This window comes from Xylaria bambusicola (genome assembly GCF_022495145.1).
Source record: "Xylaria bambusicola strain CBS 139988 unplaced genomic scaffold F5B22scaffold_60, whole genome shotgun sequence".
NCBI lineage: Eukaryota > Fungi > Ascomycota > Sordariomycetes > Xylariales > Xylariaceae > Xylaria > Xylaria bambusicola.
Window position 1 is genome coordinate 31266 of NW_025953613.1, and position 27226 is coordinate 58491.

At 48.1% G+C, this 27226-nt stretch overlaps 10 protein-coding genes across 10 annotated transcripts; 4 read left to right on the plus strand and 6 right to left on the minus strand.

Moving 5' to 3' along the window:
• The first annotated feature begins 2380 nt into the window (after positions 1–2380).
• On the plus strand, positions 2381–3528 carry F5B22DRAFT_624571 (uncharacterized protein). Its single transcript, XM_047976133.1, has 2 exons — positions 2381–2700; positions 2773–3528. The coding sequence occupies exons 1-2, from the start codon at positions 2560–2562 to the stop codon at positions 3163–3165; spliced, it is 534 nt and encodes a 177-aa protein (XP_047826443.1). The 5' UTR covers positions 2381–2559; the 3' UTR covers positions 3166–3528.
• Positions 3529–3530: 2 nt separating this feature from the next.
• On the plus strand, positions 3531–5465 carry F5B22DRAFT_470802 (MlrC domain-containing protein). Its single transcript, XM_047972154.1, has one exon. The coding sequence runs from the start codon at positions 3749–3751 to the stop codon at positions 5267–5269; it is 1521 nt and encodes a 506-aa protein (XP_047826444.1). The 5' UTR covers positions 3531–3748; the 3' UTR covers positions 5270–5465.
• Positions 5466–5662: 197 nt separating this feature from the next.
• On the plus strand, positions 5663–6001 carry F5B22DRAFT_650914 (uncharacterized protein; the record flags this gene model as incomplete). The annotated part of the gene is made up of 1 exon (XM_047979385.1): positions 5663–6001. One exon carries the CDS (start codon positions 5663–5665, stop codon positions 5999–6001), a length of 339 nt encoding a protein of 112 aa, XP_047826445.1.
• A 1057-nt stretch (positions 6002–7058) lies between these two features.
• Positions 7059–9995, minus strand: F5B22DRAFT_624576 (uncharacterized protein). Its single transcript, XM_047976134.1, has one exon. The coding sequence runs from the start codon at positions 9811–9813 to the stop codon at positions 7522–7524; it is 2292 nt and encodes a 763-aa protein (XP_047826446.1). The 5' UTR covers positions 9814–9995; the 3' UTR covers positions 7059–7521.
• A 347-nt stretch (positions 9996–10342) lies between these two features.
• F5B22DRAFT_470817 (uncharacterized protein) lies at positions 10343–10807 on the plus strand. The gene has a single exon (XM_047972156.1). The coding sequence runs from the start codon at positions 10396–10398 to the stop codon at positions 10672–10674; it is 279 nt and encodes a 92-aa protein (XP_047826447.1). The 5' UTR covers positions 10343–10395; the 3' UTR covers positions 10675–10807.
• F5B22DRAFT_470808 (CoA-transferase family III) lies at positions 10768–13045 on the minus strand. Its single transcript, XM_047972155.1, has 6 exons — positions 12599–13045; positions 12339–12541; positions 11559–12271; positions 11419–11507; positions 11288–11366; positions 10768–11226 (listed from the first exon to the last, which is right to left on the minus strand). Exons 1-6 carry the CDS (start codon positions 12868–12870, stop codon positions 10861–10863), a joined length of 1722 nt encoding a protein of 573 aa, XP_047826448.1. The 5' UTR covers positions 12871–13045; the 3' UTR covers positions 10768–10860.
• Positions 13046–14288: 1243 nt separating this feature from the next.
• Positions 14289–15199, minus strand: F5B22DRAFT_650917 (endoglucanase; the record flags this gene model as incomplete). Its single annotated transcript, XM_047979386.1, has 3 exons — positions 14289–14368; positions 14464–14684; positions 14790–15199. The coding sequence occupies 3 exons, from the start codon at positions 15197–15199 to the stop codon at positions 14289–14291; spliced, it is 711 nt and encodes a 236-aa protein (XP_047826449.1).
• Positions 15200–16290: 1091 nt separating this feature from the next.
• On the minus strand, positions 16291–18614 carry F5B22DRAFT_470940 (NAD(P)-binding protein). The gene has a single exon (XM_047972159.1). It carries the CDS (start codon positions 18218–18220, stop codon positions 16598–16600), a length of 1623 nt encoding a protein of 540 aa, XP_047826450.1. The 5' UTR covers positions 18221–18614; the 3' UTR covers positions 16291–16597.
• Positions 18615–19194: 580 nt separating this feature from the next.
• Positions 19195–20640, minus strand: F5B22DRAFT_470902 (thioredoxin-like protein). Its single transcript, XM_047972158.1, has 4 exons — positions 20612–20640; positions 20072–20497; positions 19684–19961; positions 19195–19573 (listed from the first exon to the last, which is right to left on the minus strand). The coding sequence occupies exons 2-4, from the start codon at positions 20400–20402 to the stop codon at positions 19451–19453; spliced, it is 732 nt and encodes a 243-aa protein (XP_047826451.1). The 5' UTR covers positions 20403–20497; positions 20612–20640; the 3' UTR covers positions 19195–19450.
• Positions 20641–21089: 449 nt separating this feature from the next.
• F5B22DRAFT_470830 (uncharacterized protein) lies at positions 21090–24865 on the minus strand. Its single transcript, XM_047972157.1, has 2 exons — positions 24284–24865; positions 21090–24223 (listed from the first exon to the last, which is right to left on the minus strand). Exons 1-2 carry the CDS (start codon positions 24489–24491, stop codon positions 21177–21179), a joined length of 3255 nt encoding a protein of 1084 aa, XP_047826452.1. The 5' UTR covers positions 24492–24865; the 3' UTR covers positions 21090–21176.
• Positions 24866–27226: the final 2361 nt, after the last annotated feature.

Consider the following 27226-nt stretch of genomic DNA (forward strand, 5'->3'; position numbering starts at 1 on the left):
AGGAAAGTACTTAAAGGCATTAAACCTATTAAAAAAAGCGTTAAACTAATACCTAAATATAACCTTTATATATAAGGACTACTTATAATACTATAAAAAATTCAAACATTATAATATAAAAATATATTATATATATACCTTATATATTAAAAGTATAATTAAAAAGGGATTAAAATATATAATATATTATAAAATTATAAAAGTTTATAAAAATAAATAATTTTAACTATTAAAATTAAAGTTAAAAAATAATAACAAGCTATAATTAATAAATAATTAATTAATAAAACTATATAACTTTAATATAACATTTCTTAAGGATTAATATAAATATTAAGCTTAGCTAATTTAATACCTTTAAGAATTTTTAAAGTTTTATTAAGCAATTAATTATTAGGAAAAAATCTACCTACCTTTTTAACTAAAGGAAAAATAGTACTATATAATAAAGGATTTAAAAAAGATAAAGGAAATAAAAATAAAGAAAAAAAGGAAAAGTAAAGAAGAATTAAAAGTAATATTCCCTTAAACTTTCTAAATATAATAACTTTCTTTAAATTATAATAAATAAAAAAATATAAAAATAATAAAAAACGATAAAATAATAAAAATAAGCTATAAAAATAGCTATTAAAAATAATTATTAACAATTAATAAATAATAAAGCAAGGGTAAAAGCTTAAATTAATAAAAAATACTACGCTAAATATAACAATAAAAGATAAAGGGATAAATAGCCCTTAACTTAACGGATTAAACTATAGTAACCATAAGTAATAAAATGTTAAACCTATGGAAAGTATAATTTAATAACTTAATTATAATAAAAGGGATATAAAGAGGGAAGACTAAAAAAAGAAGATTTAATAGAAACCTTATAGAAATAACTTTATATAACTAACCTAGCTATAGCTTACTACGTCCTAATACCTTAAAGGAGGTTAGAGTTGCGGTGGATAGACTGCCCCTCACGATGTTAAAAACTACAATAACAATAACAACAATAACAATAATCCAAGTTGCCAGCCATCTCCTGCCATAATTGCTACATGATACCACTAAGATTAATATGGCAACAATATCAACGCGATGACTTCCGATGGACTATTCTTTACTTTTTATTTATTTATTTATTCTTTTTCTTTGCCGATGAAGAGAAGCGAGGTTAAAAGGAGACGAAATCAACTAGATTTCTATCTTTTAACTTCCCAAGTCGTTAATTATAAGCGGAAATGTTAAGGCTGAAAAGTGTTAAAGTCAAAGATGCGTAGTAGGCTGTGATGAAGTTAGTGAGAGCTTCAAGCATGGTAGTAGGAAGGTATAGGTAGGCCAATCGCTAAGTGTCGGAAGATTACTAAGGTTGGTAGTAATAGATGTATCTTTAGTTGGGAACGGTATATTAGCTGTATCAGCAGGTGACTCTTGGTCGTAGCAGCCTGACAACTGTAGATTTAACCCATTTACCACTGCTTCGCCAGTTAGTGCGCTCATCAGCCTGTGGTGTGTGTGAGGCCTCAGCTTGTAGGCGTATGTCCTCCAAAGCTTAAGCTGTGTGATTGGTTGTTTCCATTACTAGGTTACCCCATATTCTGTGAGGCATTAGAGTATCCCTTTGGCTTCCACGAAGCCTCCGATACATTGCTGTCTCCAGTTTTACTCACGTGCTTTGTTACTGGCTATCCCTGCTAATGGATCAACAGTAGTAATACCTATATCTCATATGAAAGATGCCCTAAAACTGATGTAGCGATTCGTAGTTATACATCAGTTCAAATGAAATACAAGTTCCAAAAATATTCAGAGCTCTGATTGCTCAATTAATTTCTTGGCATGTATACGGAGGTTTCGTGGAAGCCAAAGGGATAGGCATGTGCCCAATTAAAATCTACTTCGGGATGAGCTATGCAGCAAACACCGATTTCGACGTTTTGAACCAATCCAACGTAGCTCACTAGAGTTTGAGGCCTAAGCCAGGTTCCTGTAAGTTGTGTGCAGGCTTGACTTTATTGCCTACGCCTCTAAACCTTTAATAGCGGTGATTGGTTTGTTTCTATCGTTAGGTTACTGCGTTCTATGTATATGTGAGGCATAATGTGAGGCCTAACATGGTGGATCTATTGGAGAAGCAGTGGATTTCTTTAATTTAGATATTATCTAAGAATAATGTCGTCATTTTTGTTGTTGTTTAACCTGAAGAAGAATATATGCGACAGAAAGCTACTGCAACAGATTAAGCTTGAAGTGAAAAATGATCCCCAGCATAATGCCTCAAAAGTTGTTTGCAGGTTTCACATCAACCAATCAAGTAGTGGGCATTCTATGCAAGGTGACTAAATTGCTTCTAGGGTGTCGCACATCATCCAATTCTCTAACTCGCTATGTTCAGCCAATCATACCTTTTCTGTGGGAGATAGGGAACCGAAAATGGGCTTCTATGAATGAACATAAATAGACAAGGTGAGTAGCAGAGGTTTTCGAATTACAAGTGATCACCACCGCAGCTCGATGACTGATTAGACCATTCGATGATTTATGTCAAGTTAATAGAAATCGACAACAATGACGACTTGTTCACCATCGGAGTACCCTAACTTTCAACCTTCGGGCTCTATCACTTCGAAACCCTTGGGATACCCAGGATTTCAGCCATCAAAAACCCCTACCCTTCAATCATTGGAGGGGCCCAGCTTCCATTCAACGGTCTGCTCTCCTCTTACGTTAACCGTTTTACCTTCAGATTTATTTTCACCAGAGGCTAACATACTAGATCAGCCAAAAACTTGCCGCGAGAACCCGCAGCATCAACTTCCAGAGAGCAGCAGAATACCGTACGAAGATTATGAGAACTTTACGCTTGTTGGGAAAGAGGGTAAATATCGTGTCGAAAACCGGTCCTGGAACGATGGAGACCTCATGGTCTACGAGATCGTAAGCGAAAAAGGCAACAAACTCGAGGCGCAACAGTTTGACCTCCGCCCTCTGCCTGACAATCTGTACCAGGCACGAAAAAGAAGGATTCACAGACTGAGGAAGGCTCACAGAATTGTCGAGGAAATCAGGTTAGATGAGGTAAAAATTCTAGTCACATTGGCTACCAGACGCCCCCCTAGCTCCATTGGGGAGAGATCACCGAGACAGAGCGGCGACTTATTACACTGCCTATAACAGACTTGCCACGCGGTAATATTATGACTTCGAAACGGAGTGGTCAAGCCACTCCTGGTAAAGGCCACAATGGCTCTTTTTGCAGCAAGTGTAATGAGTTGGGGGAAGGGGACGGGATATACTCCTGCCAGTGGATTCCTTACTTTACGGCCTTTTTCTGCCACACGCCCTTCTTTTGAGCTGCCGGCAGCTTTAATTTCAGCACTGACGCTCGTTTTACTTGTTTCGGTTATCCTCATGGCGATGACTCTCTGAAGTACCCCCGATAGCATTTGCTATTGGCTTCTCTCTTTGCACCATCATGTTTAGATGGAGCAGTAGAGAGGTAATAGCTTTGATCAATTAAGTATTTTTAAGTTCTTTCCCAATAGAGCACCAAATGCTTGCCAGTTACCATGTGCATGTAGGAAGTGAAAGGACAAAAAAGGTCACCTAAGGACTCGAATAATATTTGTGGAACGCCTTCGGATTCTACCTCTACCCCACACCGTCTCGACTGCTAACTTGAACTGAACATCATCTTGTTAGACACACCTTCAACTTGAAGAATTTCCGTTTAACAGATTTCGTATATATATCAATCATGACGCGCCGTCCGGTGATCGTTGTTGCTGGTCTAGCGTGTGAAACGTCAACGTTCTCCGCTTCACGAACCCAAGCGCCAGCATTCCAACCCCGCCGAGGTGACGAAGTCGTCGACAAGTACCCCTTCATTCAGCCGGGGTCGGTTCTTGGAGAATCCGCTGACTGGCGCGGCGCGCTCATCGGCCACGCTCTTCCAGGGGGCATCGTAACCCGAGATGCTTTTGAAATGCTCTCCGCCGAAATCCTATCACGCCTCAGAGAGATTACAGCATCGGCAACCCTCGATGGCATGTGGTTTGACATCCACGGCGCGATGTGCGTGGAAGGTCTCGACGACGCAGAATACGAACTTCTCAAGCGTTGTCGAGAGATCATCGGCCCAGACGTTCTGGTGTCTGCATCTATGGATCTCCATGGTAACGTCTCACGGGAGTTGGCACACCAAACAGATTTGATCACATGCTATCGAACTGCGCCACATATAGATGTCGCCGAGACGAAGGAGCGCGCTTGTAGAAATCTCCTTGGCCTCATCAATCGCCGTGAGAATGGCGAGCCCTTCCGCCCCTATAAGGCGTGGATACCCTTGCCGGTGCTTCTGCCCGGCGAGCAGACGTCAACACGTGATGAGCCCGCTGCTCACATTTATGCTGCTGTTCCGACGGTTGAGGTTACCGAGGGAGTGATAGATGCGGCAATATGGGTTGGATATGCTTGGGCTGATGAGCCTAGGAATAGGGCCGTTGTAGTCGTAACGGGCTGGGATAAGAGCGCCGTCTCGAATGGCGCAGAGAAACTGGCTCGGGTATTCTGGGATGCTCATAAAGAGTTCAAGTTCGTTGCACCAACGGGAACATTCGCGGAGTGCCTTGATGTAGCGCTACGATCTGAGAAACGACCATTCTTCATTTCCGACTCAGGCGATAACCCGACAGCGGGTGGTTCCGGGGATGTCACATGGGGCCTTGCACGGCTGTTAGAGCGACCTGAGTTTAAGGAGCAGTCTGGACCAGTGGTCATATATGCTAGCGTGCCTGGGCCTAAAGCTGTAGAGCAGGCGATTGAGGCGGGAGTAGGCGCCATCATCACCGTTACCGCTGGAGCAGAGGTAGACAACATTCATGCTGGCCCATTGACGATGACTGGAAGAGTGCATTCTATAAAATACGGAGATCGCCATGCTGATATTGAAGTGGTTTTACAAGTGGGAAGTGTCTACGCCATCCTCACCAAGCTGCGGAAACCTTACCATCTGGAACGAGATTTCACCGAGCTCAACCTTGCGCCTCGATCAGCCGACATCGTCATCGTCAAGATAGGATACTTAGAACCGGAGCTCTACGACATGGCAGCAGATTGGATGCTAGGCCTCACCCCTGGTGGCGTTGACCAGGACCTGATGCGGCTTGGTCATAAGCGTATCTTGAGACCAATGTGGCCTTTCGATCGAGACTTCGAGAAGCCGGATCTGACGGCTAGGATCGTGGAGATGTCTAATGAAGAGCTTGCTAGTTCTTAGTTCTTGGTAGAGCCCAGATACCAAAGTGGACGACGCCTCGATAATAGAAAGGCTTCAATGACTGACACACAAACTGTGCCACCTCAATGCCGTCATTGACACCGGGAGGTCTCATAACCTTGTCGCTGACATCCTTCCTATTTTAGTTTACCATTGAGATTGACCCCTAGCTAATCTCGGCAGTCAGACACCACCTTCTGTATGCTCTCCCTCGTGATGACGAAACCTGTAGCGCAGGGATCTTCGCCTTTCGGGCCAGAAAAGTACCAGCTCCCATCGCGCGAGCACTGGTGAAGCTCTACCTTGAGGTGCTGCATGTGTGGCCATGATAAGGGATAATCTGTTCCAACATCGCCACTGGAACAAAAAAGATTAGATGTGATAAGCACGAGAATGTCTAGTTCCTCCAGGCGACTCGCCAGGACCCCCAACCCAAGAGATACAAGGTCCGTGCCTTCGAATTTGGAGCTCGACGAAGATGAGTCGACAAGTTTAGGCATCTGCGCCGCTTTTTATATCATCACCGTAGGGGTTGGGCTTCCAGAACCAGACGCGGGCTTCAGTCAACGAGGCGGTAATAAGGGCATGGCATCGCGCACACACCGCCAGAACTCGGCGCGTGCATCACGCCTAGGGCCTTCCCAGACCCGGGCATATCTGCGCAAGGCCTGTGATGAGGACGCAACTAGAAGGCGCTCCTATAGCCAGGAGCAATCGAGCTCGCGAAGATGAAGGAGGCAAGTCGCGAGTTCGAAGAGCACGCGCGGAGAGACGGGCTGCATATGACCAAATTCCATTCCCAGGTAAGCCACATAATTTGGTCTAGGGAATACGCGCAGCCGAGTGACGCGGCTAAGGAAGGGTAATCTCTCCGGGTTCTAGACAGTGAGGTGCCGGGTATGAAAGATGCGGTGCAAGCAGTCTTGGCGGATGAGGTCTAGCTTTTCGGTAGACTATTTATTTGACATGTCCTTGATGTCGTGTAGTGCGTCCAAAAACGCGTGCACTTGGCCTGAAAAGTGAGCGTTGATGGCCTCAAACTTAACGTGCGACTCCCTACGCGCGAGGGGCGCATCAGATGAGTTGAGGAAAAGAGGCCTTCCGCGTAGAGAACGCACTCGCTGGGGTCGACGTTGAGACGCAGTCGACGCGCGTTGAGAGCACGAATAGTTTCGAGGGGGCCATTGAGAATGCCGTCTTTGGAGGGTGGCGCCGATTGAATGCTATGGGATGTCATCGTAAAGATTATTGCGTTGCTACCGCAATACGTTGCTATGTGATTGAGTCGTGCGGCACCCCTGACAAACAAATTATGACATATGCAACTACTCAATTACCCTTAATCATGATCATTACTATCTTTGGACACGATAGAATCAAATATTAGAAAGATATTTATTCATTGTCCGGCTACAGGCGTAGCCGATATAGCAGGCCGAGCGGAGCTATGGACCGTCTCGCTTTGATGTATATCTATCTGCTACATCACATCTTTATTGTAGACGACTAACTAGAAGGTAGAATTGACAGAATCACCTCCTGAATCTGTCTCATGAGCGATTGTATGTAAACTACTTCAACACTTCTCATCCTCAGAACAGGCGCACAGTCGTAGTCACAGCAGCGTCAACAAGCAGACTCGCACCATTAATATAGCTGGCTGCACTAACCATAACACCAACAATGAGAATTCAAAGGCAGCAAAACCACTAATTAACACCTTCTGATAACTATAAACTGTTGAAAGTGTAGGTGGTAAAGGAGTCACTTCATGTATACGGTACGGGTCAAGGGTCACGAAGGCACTGTTCATGTATATAAGACGGTCTTCCCACCTCACTCAAGTCAAGTAGTTCAGTTGAATGTAACCCTCATATACCTTCCATTTCAGCATAAACCATAAAGATAGTAGTTGTCAGTTCTGCGCTAGCGGTTTATACACACAAGGGATTATAGCCGAGAATATCTTTCGGTCATCTTGCTGAGCCAGGGGTTTCAAGTAGCAAAATAGTTTCAAGACTGACCAACGAGCACTTTTTCCTAACCACTTCTATAATAGTCTTGCGTATGAGCAGTACTCTATAAACTTTCTTAGGTTCCAAACATCTCAAAACCTGTGAGCATGACAACCCTCTTAACACCAATCAACTACCTATCCCCAAGCTGAACAACAGTAGTATGTCCAGAACAAAGTTACAGTCATGGTTCTTTTAGTAATCGAGAGCGAGATTATAGACCGCGATGTTAGTGCGTTAATCTTTCATATCAAACAGCGTAACTTCCACTCTCCCAGTGCCAGGAGATCGTTGAAGTTTCACGTAATGATCTTCGCCCTTCAAATTCTTCTCAACATTGCCATCGGGTATGATTCCTTCTCCGTGGATAAGGGCTTCCGTGTCAGGACTAACCACCTGGGACAGCGTATGCCAGGTTTCTCCAAGGAGAGTGTAATGCGCGTGTCTGCAGAAGAGTGCTGTCATAATTCCTATGGCGATAAGAGATGAGATTGTTAAGACGATAACGGCGATGAGTCCAGAAGCCTGTTTGGGTACTTTTGCTGTTCTGGATAACGTGACGTGTGCTTCATAGGACTCGTCGTATACTTCGAGGACATCGTAATACACGGTCTGAGCCAGGACTGTGTAGACACTCTGCAATGCCACAGCTGCTCGATTGGTCCGCTCTATAATCCCTGAGAATATGCTACCATATAAGGTGTTCGCCGACTGCGTCGAGTAACCCGTGCAAGGATCACAGACAGCAATTGTCGAATTAGGTGTCAACGCTTGGGCGGTACTGATTAGGTAGGATTCCAAGGCCGAGGTGTCCTGTTGGTAACCCGGAAGGGAATCGTTCTTATTAGTGAGGAAAACATGCTCTGGGCTGTCCTCTATGCGATCAATCTCGAACACCTCTCTTTCAGCGAGACTCTGAATCTTGGGATCAGCCCCAAGTAATACCTGGATATCCGTTGTATCGATCACTTCACCAACCGTGTTCGCATTTCTCTCCGCTGTGTTTGCTGTCTTGGCTGACTTTGACACAAGACTAACATCAGATTGCATGACATTAAGCCCCATGAAGCATAGACTGATATTCACGGAATAGCCAGGTTGCAGCTCAAAGTTTGCCCATTCCTCATTCACCGTGTAGTTAGGAGTCGGGATAGTCTTCCCTAAATTCTCACTCCAATATTCTTCCTTGAGATCGCTGCTAATGACTAGAATTGTGGAAGCTTCTGGTCCCCAGGGGTCATCGTCCAAGCCCCAGTATGATGGTGAACCAGATGTAACATCAATGAGCTCCGGAAAGCAAAAAGTAATCTCGGGTTTTGTGACTCCCCAATCTTCACCTAAAGTGAAAATATGGCACCCAAAAGACGAGGGTAGGCAGCGTTCAGAATTGCAAAGCCTCGAAGAATGAATCCCGGCCTTGGCAAAGGTCTCGTTATATTGCAAATTCCCCTCTATAGCGCCGTAATAGAACCGATCGCTATAATTCATCGTTTTGAATTGGCTATCAGAGAATAGAGGGGGCATACACGCGACCCTTGAATTCAGGACAAATGCCTGCCCTTCATAACCACGCAGCGAAGTCCTATTACCTTCATCACTGAAAGGTAAGAATGCTCGGCGCTTGAGCCCCGTATCGCTAAGGCCCCGCTGGTTTGGTTGCGAGGAGTAGCCGGGTGGAGATTCTCCGAATGAAGCAAAGGAACGAGGCCGCTGACCCCAGTATGGTTGGCCCAATGAGTATGAGTTGTTCTCGGCCGTGAGGTTAAGTCTCATGGTTGAGGGGAATAGTGCCAAGCTTGTATCGCCCAAATCCGAAAGCAGAATGGTGGACGTAAATTGTGTTGCAAGTGTTGCGAGACCCAAAAACACAACGAGTACCGACTCAGGGTGAAAGAATGTTTGAGTGGGAACGTCTGTTAAGAATGCTAAGATGAGGCTCCAAGGGCCATCGTTTACGCATCGAGCAACAGAGAATCGCGCAGCTTGGGACTTGCGGACCCTGCGCCTCTCCAGAATGAGAGCTGCGCACATGGAGGTGCAGACTGCAATCTGAGCGGCAATGGCCACACGAATGGCAACAGACGCCAAGGTGATAACCTGGGGGAGCCAGTCACGAAGCATAATCATCCTCCAAGCTGGCGTGGCGTTCTCACCCCCAGCATCCGGCCCTTTGCCAAACCACAAGAAGATGAGGAACGATAGTGTACCAAGGATGACTATAGTTCCTCCCGCAAGGATAATAGTGGAATATATGCCAAGAGCTTGGCGAATTGTGACTTTTGAGGGGGGCACTTCATGTACCTTCGATTCTGTGTTGGCATCTCCATAGACGGTTGAGCTGTTACTATTTAGCTCGAATTCAACGGGCGAAGTAACGCGAGACGCGTTGGTTAATGTAGTCTCGGAAGTTGAAGATTCGGTGGGAGAGTTCTTTAGTCGAGACAACGCATCTGGTGCCGGGTCTATAATTGGGCTATGAGAGACTGCAACTAGTTGCGATTCTGATCGCGGTGCCGAATGGGAAGCCATTCTCACAGTCGGACAATAAAAGAGACCAGGTAACTAGGTCATATAAGAGTAAGAATATAGACTACAACCATTGATGATGATATCAATCACCTCAAGACATGCTATCCCTTTTATAATTACTTCTTGAGACTTGGCATAGATAGCATCTCTGCTTGCTGTAGCATCTTGAGACACCACATCTCTTATGGTCCTAAATTTACTTCTATGATGGCATGTGCTGGGCTATATCTGTCTCCTTGGTTTATCAGGGAAATAATTGTTCTCATTCGTCTATGAGTGCATCTGAAGTCGTATTCATATGTACGTCGTTGCATCTGCATACTTGAGGGCCATTCAGTTATTCCAATTATAGCAACAAGCTATATCTTCGTTCCCCACCCAGGTGGGAGGAAGTCTTGGAGAAGTTGGGGGCGGTGGTTGCGCGCCGCCTGATTGGGCTATAAGGATTGAGTGCTTAGATGAGAATAGGAAAGCCCACCGAAAATCAGTTTCAGCTGATATCGTGCTCATCGAGATTTGCTTCTAGAGTCTCGAAATCATTCATTACATTCATCTCGCAGCCCCCTAAGACTATTAATATCAATGTGCTGCCGACTCTCCCGGGCTCTTGTATCATTCATACTCTTAGCTGCCGAGACGCAGCCGCGAGGCGCACTGATATCGAAACAGGCTTCAGCTACTTGCCTCTGCGTGGGGGTGGACAGTCAAGAATCCAGTCAAAGCAGTGATTCTGCTCAAAGATTGTGGGTAATATCATGTATTCTATCTTCAGACTATAAGCCTTCAGTCCTAGGGGGGCTTGTACCAACTGTTCGCATTCATACACAACACAAAGTTGTAGGAAAGTTTCAATTCATCTAGTGCAGAGAAAGCCCGAGAGCTTATCTTGATTGCTGTATCCCGAAAAATCATACTAGTTCTGAAACTGTAATGTAAATGATACAGGATGTTGCTGATGCATAGGGAAAATGTATCTACTTCTGTAGCGGTCGCATTTATCTAGGTATCGAGCTAGATACCTTGGTTTACCTGAGCGCTCACCCAGCACTAATTATTCCCCGTAACAACCTCTACCGTAAGGTCCTTAGGCCAAACAGGCTGATCGACGCCATTTCCACGAGTGCCAACATGATACTTCAGCTCTATGCCACTCGCAAACCGAGCAACAGGCTTGGGCCGAATGAAAGTCGTAGAAAGATTCCTAGCCTCCATAGGCTGGAAGAAATCTGGAGAGAAGAGAGTTTCAGAACCATGCTGCACGATGACTTTCATCATAGCCGGAATGAGATAGAACATAGAGTGATAGTGGCGGAAAGCAGGCGATCCATGTCTTTGCCATAACTCCTGCCAGACCTCATCGCTATAGGTCCCACATGATCGTACGAGCCATTGTGAATAGTAGTTCAGAGAAACCTTAGAAGTCAGGGGCGTCAGTCTCGGAATGGAATTTCTTGAAACTACGTAATTCACTCACATCGATTGCGTAACTACCACCGTCTTGGGCGCGCTTTATCAGCGCTTCTAACACAGCTGTGCTACCGGCCACGCCAGTACTTGTAGGAACACAGTTAGTAGAATAATACTAATATCCTAGGTTTTGCCTACCAATAGTCAGAGTTCGGGAAGACCGGGGTCACGGCCTCACTCTCATCATTACCCATCGCTTTCGAATATGCGCGGGAGACGCCGCAGCACTGAAAAAAAATGAGCTATTTGAACATTGGTTCAGGGGAGGTTGGACTGACCGCATCACTGATCTGCTGCCACCCACTCCGATGGCTCCACGGTCCATGCCACCCGTAGCAGTTCTCTCGCCCGTGAATGATGCCACGCTCTCTGTCCTTAACCAAGTCGAAGATGGCCTGTCGACCGAATCCAAGACGCTCCATAACACCTGGTCGGTATCCATCAACGACTACATCAGCTTCTCTTATGAGTGTCCTTAGTTTCTCCTTGTCAGCCTCATCCTTGAGATGCAATGATGCATTCCATTTCCCCCAGTTCAGGTCCTGGTGAAGGGCAGATATATCCGTGACATGTGGCGAGGTGATTCTCATGACGCTGGCGCCCATCTCGGCCAGGCTGCGAGAGATAGCAGGGCCAGCGATAACGCGACAGAGATCAACCACCTTCAGTCCAGCTAGAGGTCTCTTCGAAGAAGCTGGATAGCTGTCGTTTGTCGGCCACCAACTTGCTGGTTGTGAGCCGGTCCTTGAGAGTTCGTACAGTCCGATGCGCCCGTTTGCCTGGCCATGTTCGCTGGCAAAGTATTCCTCGGAAGTCCAAGCAATCGTCCCGGCCTGCTTGTATTTCTCATTCATAAGTTCGTCGAGTTCGGCTGCATCAAATTGAGAGACTTTGTCTTGAATAGTTTCAACCACCGACTCATAGGTATCATCTGCCTTTCCAAATAGGGGCAGACCCAAAGCAGTCAACGACGGGTCGGGGTTCATGCTTCCTAGTACCAATATGCTTTAGCTTAATGTCTGAGTTTCTCGCTCATGTCCTTGCGGCACTATACGCACCGTGAACATGATAGAACCTCCCGTCTTTTGTTTTGTAAATGTTAGTAGCTAAGATCCTATGATCTCCCTCGGTAGACCGATGTAGATCTCGATTAGGGAACATCCGCGACAGCTCCGGACCGAATAAGTCGATCTGGGAAGGCTTCCCGTTCTTGAGCCATTTGCTCACCATTGGGCTCATAACAAACAGTGTAGCATGATCGCTACCCCTAAGAGTCAGCACAAGATGTGGGATAAAGTAATCGTCCCAGTTAACTTACGTATTAATAGTGATATCAGATAGTTCGACATTATACTTGCGTGACACAAGAAGATTCAACATACTAGCCTCGAAAGCCTTCAGCGCAGAGATACTCTCTGCAAATCGCCAATTTATCGGGATGCTCGGCCGGCTTGACCCCGTAAACTGCACATGCTTGGCGAGATCCGCCAGGCCGGACGGGAGGTCTTTGTGTAACGGGTTCCTCAATATGCCATCTTCGAAAATGGTTTTTGCTTCATCTGGAACGGAGTATTCTGTGACAGAGCCCATTGCTTTTCCTCAGACTGGTACAGCACAGATATTCGATTACTATGCAATAATGATATGTAACCTTTACAGATCATACTATGGAGTTTACATGCATGAACCACTAGACCTTAGATAAGTAAGAGAGATGAGAGAGATGCCCCGCAAAGCTCCGCCTTTCTTGGGTGGGATCGGGAACGTCCCGAATCTAGCACAAGTTCCGGCTACGCGGCAGTAGTGAAGGCTTACACATACTTAGTGTCGTCATACAAGCTAGATTAGTACTAACGATCTTCGTTGTCCCAGGTTAAACCCGACCATCCGACGCTGCCTCGGTCGCTCAATTCATTGACTCTTCGCGATAGAAAACCACGTTCGGAACAGTGTCAGCCCCTTTGCCTCCCTCCATTTGTCCTCGAAGAGCTTCTTTTCCAGATTATATACTATATAAACTTTCACACAGCTCTCGGAGGGTTCAATTCTCTACTAAAGATATCTATATTCGCAGTGTGGTACGTACCATACAACCGGATCACGCGATCTGTGATCCCTGTATCGAATTCCGTATCGCTCCATAAGCTTGTGAAAGTCGCTTCAGCACGCTTCTCCGTGAGAGAGTGGACCATAAAGGGCCATAAACTATACATCTCGCCATACCAAACCGAAAGGCAATGTATGGAATGATATATACTCAACTAGTCTCGCGCCTAGAGTAATAGTTTGGGGAAACCGCGGGAGCGGCCGAGTTGGTACGGTCTAGCGAAGCATAATAGAGCTACACGGTGCTCAACATTATTAAATTGTTGGCCAGATTCAACTTTTGATCTTTTGTGCTACCAGTTCTCCTTTTCTTGTCCACTCTAGCTGTTTTGACACCATCACACATACTGGTAAAATGCAAGATGTGCATGCTATGTACACCTTGCTGAAATGGAAGATATGAGGGTTACATTCAACTGAACTACTTGATCTGAGTGAAGGGGGAAGACCGCCTTATATACATGAACTATACCTTCGTGCTCCTTCGTGCCCCTTGACCCGTACCATATACATGAAGTGACTCCTTTACCACCTACACTTTCAACACGCCTACAGAATCGCTCGAACATCATGACCCTAGTTAACGGCGGGCATCTGCCGTCCGCAGTCTTCAAGTGAGATCTTACCGATCGAGACTAGTGTCTTCAGAGATATATACGTTGAATCATTTCCCGCGAGTAATCCGAATCTCACTGAGATTCTACTGGTGGGACGTTACAAGGTAACGCGAGTTAGTTCGCCATCGAAGATCTGTCAAGGGGATAGCCGCACACGCGCTCTGGGCGAGTGAAATCATCAAGCAGAACGCGACGTTAGATATCTTCATGGAAACGAGTCGACTTTCATTCTATTACAGTCTATAGGCTTCTAGCGACTCTACTATGACCACATCTCGAACCTTCTCAGTTGACCTCGCCATACCAGTACCAAACGTTGAACTTGGCATTGTTGCCCGTGAAAGGCTCAGTGCCGAATTGGAAAGCTATAGAATCAAATTAGCACGAGTCGGATTTCAACCCCGCAATTTCCATTCAGAAACATGGCGAGGCAATAAGGAATACTAAGCGGAAGACGTACTGGTGAGATACTGCGAGGAAGCCGGGTAGCCCTGAGCGCTGGCGATGTGATTGAAGAAGGGCTTGACGTCGGACTCGAAGACGGCGATCTCCTGCGGCGCGACGAAGCTGAAGACCTTCATGGGCCCGTTATACCCAACCCACAAGTCCCAGTTGCGGCCGGCAACGTTGACAGTGCCTGTCGAGCTGCCGATGGGCTGGACGTTGCCTTTCTTGGCGAGCCTACGTGATCAATCACACTCTGGTAAGCAAGGGCTCGCTAATCATTCCCAACTCGTTCGGTTGGTTCTTGGATCTCTGCGTAGATATGGGGCGCAAGACTCTTACCAAATCATCAGCTCATAGTCGCCGCTGCTAGTATCGTGGTTCGGGTCGGCGGCGGTGAAGATATCATACGCGACGTCCGCGCGAAGATTGCTGCCAGCGTACGCCCACTCAGCCTTCGTCGGCATACTGCCGATGCTGCTAACGATCTTCTTGCTTGACAGAGTGCGGCCTGAGTACGGGTAGCTCTTGACGTTGTTGTCGCCGCCGGACCAGTTCCAGTCGGTGTGCCACTGGATGCCCGGCGACAGGACCTTGTCGATGTACGTGCACTGGCTGCCGCTGCCGGCGTCCTTGCCCCAGGCATTGTTGTTCACGTAGTACCCACTGGAAGCGAAGTAGCCGTACTGGTCGCAGAGGCTCTGGGCCGAAGCCAGGGACGCGAGAGCGGAGGCGGCGAGGACGAGCTTCATGTTGTCTTTCTTTTCTCCAAGCTGAGATCCGAAGGCGAGTGATCACCATGACCCTTCCACGAGCCATTGCCGCGGCGGACAGTGCTCTATTTATAATAATGCATTGTATCTGCAATTAGATGTACTAGTAGATACCTGCTATTACGGACTTGGTGACGATCCTCTCTGTGCTAATGTAGCTGCATGGAGCTTCCTAAGATGGAAGGTTGTGTTGCTGTTGTTTCAAGCTAAGAATACACTTGGGCGCGCACGATAGATCAGGACCTACTTAGATTGGAGTAGGCAGATGCGGTGCACCCCTAGTGAATCCTGAATCCCGGCGCAGGGGCTGATGATGCGCCCAAGGTCTTCGTTGTGACATTGGACCTTCATGTGAAGGTATCTAGGCAGGTTCCTGAATCCTCAATCGAATGTGAACCCTCCGCTTGGCCGACGTATTTCCCTTCTTGGAGGATTAATGGCATAGTAATATCGTTCCCAGCCCGACTCACCGGGTCTTCCTCGGCCCCTCATAATTATCAGACCCGGAGACGTCGGCATACCCTTGAGCAATCCAACGATTGGTTCATCGGTAGGTACCCTCCGTTCGTGCCAAGTGCTAGATTCGGGTCGCGGCGGACACCCAGATCTACAACGGTCTGCTTCCGATATAAAATCCGGGGAATCCCTTCTCCACCAATACGAAATTCGCATCGTGACCTACGGTTCTTACTTCGTAGTAGTTTGCAGGCTTTGATGTCAGACACGGCTTTAGAAAACGGCAACTAGGGCTACACTAGACCAGCGTCAGTTGCCAGCTAGCGTGCAGCGAAGCGGATATACACATGAGGCTGTCGTTGCTGTAGCCACGCGAGAGAATAGACGTACCGACGAGCATTGCCGAACAACAGACGAGAATCGAGGATGCAGAATGGCCATCTGATATTCAGGCCTCATAACAGGCCATGGCCGTGAATCGAGATGAGGTATAACCACGGGCACAGCCTCCGAAGTTCCGAGCAGTCGGTTCCGCCAGGGGGCTCCATGACACGCGCCTTCGGCCAAAACATCACCGCATTAAGGAACCATCAGGGAACGTACATAGGAAATCTAGGACCCAATACAGATCGACGGATCCATCCCATCAATCTAAAGATAGCCGGGATCCAGGATCTATCCTAGTAGAACCGTCCGATGTAGTAAATGGCATATAGCTAGCTAGATAGTATTCGTACCCGCACCTATTATATTGACTGCAGGATATCAAAGGCAGAGAGATCGTGATGATGCACATGATATGTAGATAATTAGATGAACCACACAATCAAATAACTAGGTAAACTACTGTAACGCAAGAACCTGTGCATCACCGTGCTCCGCCGAAAAAAAAAAAAAGCAATTCGAAAAAGCCTACCTAGGTTACATAGTCCCGACATTCTCATCCCACCAAGCCTTCCAATCAACCGTCCTGCCGGCCCTCCTAGCCTCCTCGGCAGCAAACACCATGGCATGGCTGCGAATGATCTCCTCCAGACTGCACCCCACGAACTCCTTCTGCGCCCTCGCGGCCTCCCACCCGGCGTTCTTGACGCGGTCGACAGCGAGCACGAACTGCCTCGTGAGCCCGTGGTCGCCGCCCCCATGGCCCAAGCTCTCCAGCTTCGGCGCGAACGTCGTCGTCTCGCCTGTGCGGAAGTCTTCTATCGTGATCGTCTTCGAGTCGGCGTAGATCTCGCCCGAGGTCCCGTACACGTACGTGTACCGCTGGCACTGCTTCTTCGTCTGGGCGATCATGTGGAACGTCGCTTGCTTGGCGCCGCGGGCACTGTTCGCCGCGTCGTCGAGGTCCGATAACGTGTCGTCGTTCCACGTCATGACCACGACCTGCTCGTCGCACACGTCGTTGTCGGACTCGAAGACGCAGCGCCCGAACCAGTTCTTGCCGTCTATCACCTCCCGCGGCGTCGTCTCGTCGTAGTCCTCCGCGAGCTTGGGGAGTATCGCGGCCTTTGCGGCGTCGATGTCGCCGCCGAAGCTCTCTATGTCCGGAAGCACGATGCTGATGGGCCATCGGACGTTGCCCGTCTCGACGCCCATGTGCTTCGGGCCGACGTAGATTCGCTTGCTCGAGTACAGGCAGTCCTTCTCGACAGGACAGCTTAGGCAATTGGTTGCATTGCCTGCGGCTTTCGGTTTTCTGCTCTTCTTGAAGAATTGCAGCGACCCATTAGATGTCACGGAAGCAGGCAGATGTTCGGGTGCATGCGATCCGGGCGCGGGGGAGCACATGAGCCACAACAAGATGTCAATGTCATGACAGCTTTTGGTAAGCAATGACGGCGCCGTGATAGATTCCTTTCGCCAGTTCCCGCGCACATAGCTATGTGAGAAGTGCCAGAATCCCACGGGCTCTGTATGATGTACGCTGAGGATGTCGCCGATGACTTTGTCCTCGAGGAGCAGCTTTCGCAGCATCATGTTGTGGGGCGAGTAGCGCATCACATGTCCGATGGAGAACACCTTCGACGACTGCAGGGGCGCCAGGGTGCGGTAGATATTGGTGCAGTCCTCGAGTGTGGTGGCGAGCGGCTTCTCACACATAATGTGAAGCCCGAGTGGTGCGAGGCCCAATATCACATCATGATGCATCTCATCTCGGACGCAGATAAAAGCCGCGTCGACACCCTTTGGGACAATCTCGCCTGCGTTCTGCCGTTTCTGGCGATTTGTTTCCCATGCGACGAATTCTTTCCAGTCCCTAAAGCTCGATCCATCCGGCGGCGGCGCTGTCTTGCCCCATATGAACTTGCTCCCGAAATCCTGGCGCTTGTAGTCGTCGGGCTCGGCCACTGCGGCGATTATGCCGTTGCTCGACTGCAGAGAGCATCTGGCGTATGTGCGACCACGAGATCCTGCGCCGACGATGAGGAGTCGGGGCGGCTCCACGGACATTGGGGGTGGGGATGGCGGCCGGATTTCAGCATCGCCCAGGTTCTGTTCCAGGTCTGCAGGCCCTTCATCCAGTACGTTGTGGGGGGCCATTATTCCTGAGCATCAATGAAGGACTTCGTATGGGATGTTCAATTGCGAGACGGTGAACTCGGACGGATGTCTTACTTAATCCAGGACCTCTTCGTCGATGTCCAAGGGCTCTTTGTATTATTTTATGATGCTTGTAAGTAAGCCGAGATTTATCCAGAAACGCACCACTCTGTATGAACAGGGGAAAGGGGTATAAAAAAAATCAATGATAATTATCGTAAGGTTACTCGTGTATCGTAAGATTAACAGATCATTTTCTACCTGAGCAATGGCTTAAAGAAGACGTCGGTGAAGGGCAGTGGTAGGTCAACCATGGCGTCTTTGTGGTGTCGTGCTTGTTACCTACTGTTACCTAGGTAGTAGACATCCACAGCGGAGACGATCTAGATGTGTGTACCTACATGTAGTCTAAGCCAGGCTGGTTCATTGCTAAGCATAAGTAGGTCCCATACTGACGCCGATGCTACTGTTAGTTCTCCTCCGTCTGATCAAGAAGTTCAAGGTTCCATTCGACGTCGGCGTGTTGCCAACTTGACACAGCTCATTGGTTATGGCTGATGATCCCCGAGACCACCCTCCCACACAAGGCGCCACAACTCTGCTTCCACCTCCCGACTATCACATCATCGTAGGCTGCACTATCGAGCAAATCACCAATAAGCATAGATCCAACGTGGTATGCGTCGTGCATAAGGCAACAGACTAGAGAGGGAGACATGTGATGCAGATAATAACAGCTGGATGGATGCAATGTTCTTCACCTAACTCCCCACGGGTAGGTAAGACATTGTACGACAGACGCTAATTCTATGCCCGTCATCACAATTCTCGGAACAATGAGCTGCAAGCAGTGTGATCATTGATGTGAATTGGACTGGGCCAGCCAGCAAGAGACGACTTGCGGGGGATCTACAGTCATTGACCAATCAAAAAGAAGGGTTTAGCAATCCGGCAATCAATCACCTTGCTATCCCTGAGTTTGGAAAAACCTACTATGTAAGATATGGATGGTTACGGAGCCTTGAGTTCATACAACATTACCATCTCAAAAGTACATGTAAGCAAAGGTAACAATCCCACCTGCGATGTAAATGATGTCATTTATGTAAGAGGAGATATGAAACTGCACGATAATACACCATCGGTAGCGTAGTCATTCTGAAATTGCAGCTATCTTCCAACTCCTAGGTACCAAGCCTAGCCACATGCTCATCCTATGAATTAAGCAATTCAGTCAGCTCTCAGCGGGGTGCGGAAGTTCTTCATTCCCTCGTTTCTCCAGTGAATAGCCTTCTGCGCACTAGGTCGTTCCTCGAGCTTCTTGTACCACGCCTCGTAGTGCGGATACTTGCCCTGTCGCGCACCCCAATATCAGCAAAACGCAACCCATTCTCAAAGCAACCAAATAGTAAAGGAAAGGGGAGGAAAGGAAAGGGTAAATTCAGTATTTCATTTCCGCTCACCTTCTCAATCTGCACATCCAACCGACCGAACGCGAAGTCCATGATCTGCTCCCAGATGAACCAGCTGAGGTCCGCGACAGTGCACTTGTCGCCGACGAGCCAGACGTCTCTCTCCGCGACCCGGCTGCCCTGCGTCTCGCCTGCGCGGCGCGAGAGGTGCAGGTCGAGCACGGAGCGCACGCGCTCGGCTTCGGCGCGGTAGCGCTCTATTGCGGAGGGCAGTTTCTCGGGATGGATCATGGCGAACCAGATGTACTGGCCGTAGTACGGGCCTTGGCCTGAGATAGCAATGTTTTAGTGATGGAAGCCGAGTCGCATGTAGAATGGGTGAGTAGAATTGATGAGATTTAATGCTCATAAGAGAGGAGGAGGAAGGGTAGTATCTAACCTGAAATCTGATACCCAATCCACTGCTTGACCAGCCACTTCTCCTCGAAGCTCTCATACGAGATCTTCCGCTCTCTATCATACTGCTCAACGAGGTACTCCACAATCGGGCCCGATTCAAAGAGTCGGAGCCCCGTGTTCGGGTCCTCGATGGCAGGCACACGACCATTCGGATTGAGGCTGAGGAACGGCTCTTTCTTCATGTCCGGGAAATCCAAGATCTTGTGCTCATAAGGCAGCCCCAGCTCCTCGAGGAGCATGCACACCTTGAGGGGATTGGGGCCCATCTCGAGGCCCCAGACGATGATGGGCTTGAGGGATGCGTTGGACATGGTGGGTGAGGTAAGGAGTCGCGATAGAAAATCGTAATGAAGCGAGACTGGAAATAACTTGGATTGGGAATGAAAGATGAATGTCGTTCGTGATCCTCATCGGCAGGACTTACAGGAGTGGGAGTATGTGTCTACCTTTATACCTCATCAGCATCATCATCATAACCCCCTCGTACATCTTCCCAACTGCATATTCCCCCTAGCACGACTAGGTTCATCGTGTCCATCCACCAAAAGGCCCTTGCTATACGGCGCATAAGTGGATCACCAATCCGTAACAGTGAAGCCTTTTTCAGCATTTAGGCCAGTGTTTCGTGACAATAGCGGTGACGCCCCGAACCCGCTGAGGCGGAGGCGTGTTCCCTAACACCGCCCCGTGCCACCGGGATAGTCGATAAGTCCGCGCGGGATAAGGAATAGCGGGCACCTCTCATACAAACCATAACAATATCCCACCGGAACGCTCCCAAACCCGGCAGTCCCTATATTGTCTCGATTTGAAATCACGGTGAACCCGGGGTTATTGAATAATCGACTCAGGTAGTCCGACATCTTCATCTTCCAATGTCCGCTGATGATTATCCCGATAACACAGCTCATTAGTCACATATCACTCTAGAATACAAACGTTACACGCACGTGATCTAGCAAGTCCAAGCTTGACATTATACTACCTAATAAGAGGTCTATATCCATGCGACAAATGTGCTCCTCGCCGGCTTCGATTCGGCAATACGTAATACAAACAGTTAGTAGATGCAATTGACATGAATCCTACTCTAAATCCTGACCCTCACGAACGTAAGCGCCCCAATTCATAGGCGGAGCCTTCCTTCCATCACACCCATCGCCTTCTTTCCAACCCAGATCATCCCACGCACCAAGCCCGCAGAGATGTCTCATAGTCGGCCGTCCATGCGGACAGTTCCACGGCTTATCTAGTTCGCCCATATGTCTGACAAGTTTCTCCATCTGCTTGATTGATAGAGATTTCCCAATCATGACACTACTTCGACAAGCGCGCATGGCGAACATCTTGCGAACCTTGGACGGTCGCGGAACGGTTTTCGCGGACGAGGACTGGTGATCTTGAAGGAGCGAAATAAGCTCTTCCAGATCTGCCAGGGAGAAAGTCGTTTCCCGACTCAGTGGCAAACTAAGCAACTGACACCGAGTCCCGACGGGTTGGTCACCGCTATCATCCATTTCAACTATGAAGCCATTGGTTTCGAGAGCGTCGATGTTCTGTTGCACGATATCTTCTTCGACAGCTGTGAGCTCGAGCATCTTGGGATGAACTAGTCTTTGCGACTGTACAACGGTGCTAGCTTGTAGCCGTTCGAAGTTATATTTCTCGTCCGTCGCATGCTGGTCAATGATGAATAACTCGTCGTCTCTACCGCCGCTGCTTGGTGTGTCAGAACTATTATCTTCGGCTGGGCGGGAGGCTAATATGAATCCCAGATTGAATTGGCCTATGATCTTCATCTTTTCGAAGTCCGACTTAGATATAGTCAAAGACAGCTTCTCCTCAGCATCATCGGCATCAAGGCGATCGGTTTCAAGCATCTTCCCTGGAGCGGAAAACGTGCGAGCAGCATTCCCTTGTTGCAAAGCACGAGCATTGCGGATAAGCTCAGCGTCCACGCGCAGCGTCTGTTGAAGTTGGCAAGTGGCATCCTTCTTTTTAGTGCCGCCTTTAACAAATATCTGTGTGCGTTTCTGCGACTCCACTGAAATTGTCTCTTCCACACCTTGGGTATCCTTATTACTTTCTCCATCTTCTATTTCTTTCTCCGCTTCTTCGGATTCGCCATCTCTGTAGTCTAAATCGCTACGACCGGTTGGGGATGTCGCTTCATCCTCTGAACCTTCGTCGAGGTTTGCGTCCTTTTCCTGGTCCTGTTGATGAGAGGAACTATGTTGGTCGTCGCGCCTACTAGGTAAATCGCCAGTGGGTTCGTGGTCGCTTTCTTCGCCAGAATCGTCAGTTACAAATAAATGTTCACTTGATGAATCCGAATCTTCCGAATCGTTCTGTATCTCTGTCGTGGTTTCGATTTGTGGCTTATCAGTCTGTGACCGCGCCGTTTGGGCGGCGAACATTTGGGTTAACCGCCCATTGAAAGAAGGCACGGGAACATGCGCTTTCGCAGCTTTTCGGGAAACTTGATCTTCATTTTGTTTAGTGCCAAGTCGTTGCCTTTTCGGTGTCGAACCAATGATACTAGTGACGGTATGATCCCCAATTGTAATGGTAGCAACTTCTGGCAAAGAACGCTTTGATGGTAATGAAGGGGAAGCCTTGGTAGATACGGTATCTCTCATGCGAGAAAGAGGAGCTATGGATGGAATCGATGGTTCCAAAGGTGCATCTTTGGCCGGCTCAGGCCTGTCCGTATTCTCATTAAGACCTTTATCCTTTAATCTCTCGAGACGTGCGCGAAAGTCCTCTGTATGATTTGAGACTTCACTCGCACCTCGATCCTCTGGTGACGCTTCTGATTCGATACTCGATGCGGGCGAAGATGGGGGGCCTCCATCTAGACCATGCTTCTCTTTGTGAGTGCGCTCTATTACTTTGTTGCCTTTCGTCGCAGGAGCCTCACGTAGCTCGCACTTCCGCTCAATCCAACGGCTAATCAAGTTACCCCTATGACCACTTGCTCCAGTGTCACTAGTAGCAACTTCTGTGTCCTCGCTTTCCGCTCTCGGTTCAGCTCTTGTAGGGGTCGACTCCTCACGTGCAGTACGATCATTTGCTCCAGTAGGTTTCGTGTTCTCTCCAGATGCGGCTGTATCGTGACTATTCAAAGAAGCTTGTTTTAGGAGGGATTGCTTTGGTGTGTGAAGTTGTGAGGTCGGAAGTGCATAGTCCTGCGATTCGAATAAAGTACTGAGTGACTCTCTAAGAGTGTCCAGCATCCGAGTCTGGTCGTGGAGTAAAATGGTTCTCTTGTCCGGGCTAACATTCACATCATAGAGATGAGTGTCAAGCTGGATATCAGCAAAAATGAAAGGGGATTGCGAAGCATTGTAGGACTTGTACACTTCGTTGAACACTTTAGCGAATTGGGGTAGCCCACATGGACGGCCATTGACGAAAAACATTTGTCTGTCTGGAGTCTGCCGTCCTTCACCGTACGCTGGGCGAGATACATGTCCTCGAACTCGAATCAGCTTCGTTTTGCTGTCCGCTCGGGATGTGAGCAGCTGACTCGACGTATTGGTGGGTTCCAACTCAAGTTCTAGATCCAGTGGGATCAAAACTGTCAAGGTCTTTGCCCCAAAAACGTTTACGATATTCTCACGCGTAGTTTGGTTGCCTTTGGTTGAGAACAGGACCATACGTTTGCCTTTATTAGGCTGTTGTGATACAGAAAACTTGAGTCCGGTTTGAATGCATGCATACTGGTTGAGGATCCCGAGAACCCTATTCCATTCCCGTTTGATGTTCCGCTCGAGCTCACGGCGGCGCACAGGCAAATTTTGGAACAGACCTTCAACCAACACAGTGGTGCCCTTCTGCGCGGCGACAATGCTTGTACTGCGTAGCTTTCCAGACGTTTCGAATTCCAATCTCGAGCCTTTGGGGGCATCTGAGGCTAGGCACGTAGTGACTGAGAACTTGGACAGTGCGCAGAGAGAGGACAGCGCCTCTCCGCGGAACCCAAAAGTCTCAAGGCTTTCTAGGTCAGAGTAAGTGGAGAGCTTTGAAGTGTAGTGCTTCAGCGCCAAGGTCTCATGGTTTTCCTTCGATATGCCTGAGCCATTGTCCTGGACCTCGATGGCATCCAGGCCTTGGTTCTTAAAACGAACCTCTAGAGACGCATTCGTTAGCTAGACTGCCAGCCACCTATTCCAGAATCAAGCGCACTCACCAATGTTGGTTGCGCCGGCATCTATGCTGTTTTCCACCAGCTCCTTCACAACAGAACATAAATCAACTATGACTTGGCCGGATTGAATCTGGTGGATCTTGGGGGAGGTTAGCGACAGTAATGCCTCGCCACCTAGGCCCTCGCGACAAGCTACGTACAGTTTTTGCTTCGATGGGCTTGATAGTCGCCATAGACGGCTGACACCCATATACAAGTTTCAACTCGTCAAGGTCTACGAGTATCACATGCGTCCAGTGTGGATACAACTGCAGGACGGGCTCTCAGCTGGGCTGGACAACAGGTGGGCCGACCTTGGAAAAGGACGTTAGCAATGAAACATTGGTATGTTGGTATTGGCAAGTGAGTACCGCAGCTATTTCAGGCGTTTGTTGCTTCATTTGTCCAGGCCAACTGTACACCAGAAAGTTGATTCGTTATCCTAGGTCGCCAGCCTCAACGCCGCAGTGACTTAGCTTGGGGGTACCTAGGCAAGTAGGTATGTACCTTCTACAGGCCAGCTGAAAGCGCCACAAATGGCTGGTGTTGTGGTTGAGCATACCTAGCGCTAGACAACTACCTACCTAGGTAGGTATCCTGCCTGCTAAAGAGGTAAGAGGCAGGTAGGTACCTACTAAGTACCTACTACCTACTGTACAGCAGTGCACTGCGCGCTGTTATCAGAACAATCTTCAACACTTTCCATTTTCTACCATACCTATCAAGGGTTTCTGTTCATGTCTTCACAAATGGTAGCTACACCACTTCCATGGCGATCAACATGATGTTTCATGCCTTGGCCACATGATTCATCACACGCAGGAGGGGGAGCTCGATGCGATGCTACCTACCTACCTCACCGTGACGAGTACCCGCAAGGGTTGACCCCTTATCGCGAAGTCTTTCCCAGTGTCTGTCTGCCAGTGTTATATCCATCCGTCTGCCATCCGGTTTTCGCGGACCAGCATTTTCGGAAATGGGATTGCAACCAAAACGAGCGCAAACCGACCCCTGTATGACGTGACGGATCAATGATTGACAGATCTCATATCGACGCCATCACCATATGGGTAAACTTCTTTGCCATACTACCTCATAGTGTACACCATCTTCGGCTTCCGTCACACAGCTATCTAGAGGCATGATGTCTCGCCATGGAAATATTTGCATCAAATACCATAACACTACAGTCAAGTGCAGATACCGGTATCTCATTTGGTAGGAATTTCTCGTGTTCGAACCCCCCAGGTCGTGGGTGTCAAAGGTTACATTGCAGAGAGGCAACCTCACACCTATCACGTTCCCCCCCCCCCCCCCCCCCCACCCCCAGTCGACAGAGGTTGGACGGCGCAACTAAACACGAACCCGCTGGCGAGCTGTTGTAGAAGTAGAAGTAGAAGTAGAGGAATATAGCGACCTACCAATATGGGCAAACTCGAACAACCTTCCTTTGAGTATTAGTGGCGAATTGCAGCGATAATACGAGCTCTGTCACGAACAAGTGTTCTAAAATAGTTGTGTTAGTTCATTAAATTACACTGGAGAGCTAAAATGCACTGTAGGAAGCTGGCGAGGTATCCCATAGCCGATAACATGGAGAACAACTTAATATAATTGTATATACAAGCATTAATATTTTTAGTGCTGGGCCAGGCACAAACGAAAGCTTTGAGTATCTAGTACATGTAAACGTTTGAATGTTCGAAATACATAACTATAATACTTACACGTAGGTACCAGTAAATACCTAATAGCGAGCCCTAAGCTTGAAAGTTGCATTTCACCAGCGCAAAATAGGCTAATGGCTTATCTAGCATGGTAAAAACACGCAGATCGAGATCATGTACCGCCGAGAAATGTATATGACCTTATTGCTCTCTTCAGATGTCTTTGTCTCGATCTTTCTTTTTTGTTTTGGCAGCGATTCTTGGAATATTCCAAGAGAGGACATGGACAGCCATGGTGAAACAAGCCAGAAATGAGCAACATAGGCATTCGCTCATGCATCTTTGCTCTGTCGAATTTACATGTAACTCTACCCAGCCTGGACACGTCATGGGCATCATTTCACGATTCAAGTGGAACCGCCGGCGAATGCCGACGACAGAATGCATTCCATCCAAGCTACTGTACGGTAAGTAAAAAGTACTTTAGTGCTGGCCCTGACCTCTGCCACTTCGTAGATCTCGTGCCAAACACATCATCTGAAGTCCAGTGCCTAGATTGAGATGTACATTACCTAGGAAGCATGACAGATGAATAGCCGAGCGATAGAGCCGAGATGCCCAATCGGTTCAAACAAGCCCCCTGGAGCGCTGATATGGTGATACCTATCTGATCAATAATCCTGCTTCGGCTGTAGCAGGTACAGTACAGGTACATAACCTGCCTCTATCAGCAATAGAGGCAACAGACTGCCCTGGAAAAGAAGCCTAGGTACTTTAGCTGCACGCTGCAGGTGGCCAGGTCAATAACGAATCGACAAGGATTGATCAGTGAATAGGTACCCAAGTACCTGTTAGTTATATGCAGGCAGTTGACCTTAGTGCGCATCCGCTAATGAATAGCGGGTGGGTGTGTTAAGCTCTTTAGTGTAGCTCTAATAGGCGCCAAGAGGGCACAGATAGGTACCAAAGTAGAGAGAAAGAAAGGAAGAAAAAAAAAACCACAGAACCGCCAACCCCCCCCATCCGTATTCTCGACGGCACGAACTTCACGATTGGAGCAGTCGGGTGTCTTTTGCTCTCTCTCTCTCTCAGGTAGCCTACCGTCCTCTCGTTCGACACCGCTCCGGAACGCCGCTTGCCGGACATTACGTTCGTTAGAAACCCCTCTCCCTCCCCCCATATCGTTACCTTTCTGTCGTTTCCTGTTTCGTCGTCAAGCTTGGCCCAGCCAAGATCTGCCGCGCGTCGGATACTTAGTGCATCTACCGATTACATACCT

Excerpts from the sequence above, each read along its gene's own strand:
- F5B22DRAFT_624571 (XM_047976133.1), top strand. The coding sequence starts at position 2,560 with ATGACGACTTGTTCACCATCGGAGTACCCTAACTTTCAACCTTCGGGC. Across the intron at positions 2,701-2,772 it reads GGCCCAGCTTCCATTCAACG|CCAAAAACTTGCCGCGAGAA; the intron begins GTCTGCTCTCCT and ends ATACTAGATCAG.
- F5B22DRAFT_470802 (XM_047972154.1), top strand. The coding sequence starts at position 3,749 with ATGACGCGCCGTCCGGTGATCGTTGTTGCTGGTCTAGCGTGTGAAACG.
- F5B22DRAFT_624576 (XM_047976134.1), bottom strand. The coding sequence starts at position 9,813 with ATGGCTTCCCATTCGGCACCGCGATCAGAATCGCAACTAGTTGCAGTC.
- F5B22DRAFT_470817 (XM_047972156.1), top strand. The coding sequence starts at position 10,396 with ATGTGCTGCCGACTCTCCCGGGCTCTTGTATCATTCATACTCTTAGCT.
- F5B22DRAFT_470808 (XM_047972155.1), bottom strand. The coding sequence starts at position 12,870 with ATGGGCTCTGTCACAGAATACTCCGTTCCAGATGAAGCAAAAACCATT. Across the intron at positions 12,542-12,598 it reads TCTGATATCACTATTAATAC|CGATCATGCTACACTGTTTG; the intron begins GTAAGTTAACTG and ends TCTTAGGGGTAG. Across the intron at positions 11,508-11,558 it reads GGCAGCAGATCAGTGATGCG|TGCTGCGGCGTCTCCCGCGC; the intron begins GTCAGTCCAACC and ends ATTTTTTTTCAG.
- F5B22DRAFT_470940 (XM_047972159.1), bottom strand. The coding sequence starts at position 18,220 with ATGGCCCCCCACAACGTACTGGATGAAGGGCCTGCAGACCTGGAACAG.
- F5B22DRAFT_470902 (XM_047972158.1), bottom strand. The coding sequence starts at position 20,402 with ATGTCCAACGCATCCCTCAAGCCCATCATCGTCTGGGGCCTCGAGATG. Across the intron at positions 19,962-20,071 it reads GATTGGGTATCAGATTTCAG|GCCAAGGCCCGTACTACGGC; the intron begins GTTAGATACTAC and ends TTGCTATCTCAG. Across the intron at positions 19,574-19,683 it reads TGGATGTGCAGATTGAGAAG|GGCAAGTATCCGCACTACGA; the intron begins GTGAGCGGAAAT and ends GGTGCGCGACAG.
- F5B22DRAFT_470830 (XM_047972157.1), bottom strand. The coding sequence starts at position 24,491 with ATGGGTGTCAGCCGTCTATGGCGACTATCAAGCCCATCGAAGCAAAAA. Across the intron at positions 24,224-24,283 it reads TGCCGGCGCAACCAACATTG|AGGTTCGTTTTAAGAACCAA; the intron begins GTGAGTGCGCTT and ends ATGCGTCTCTAG.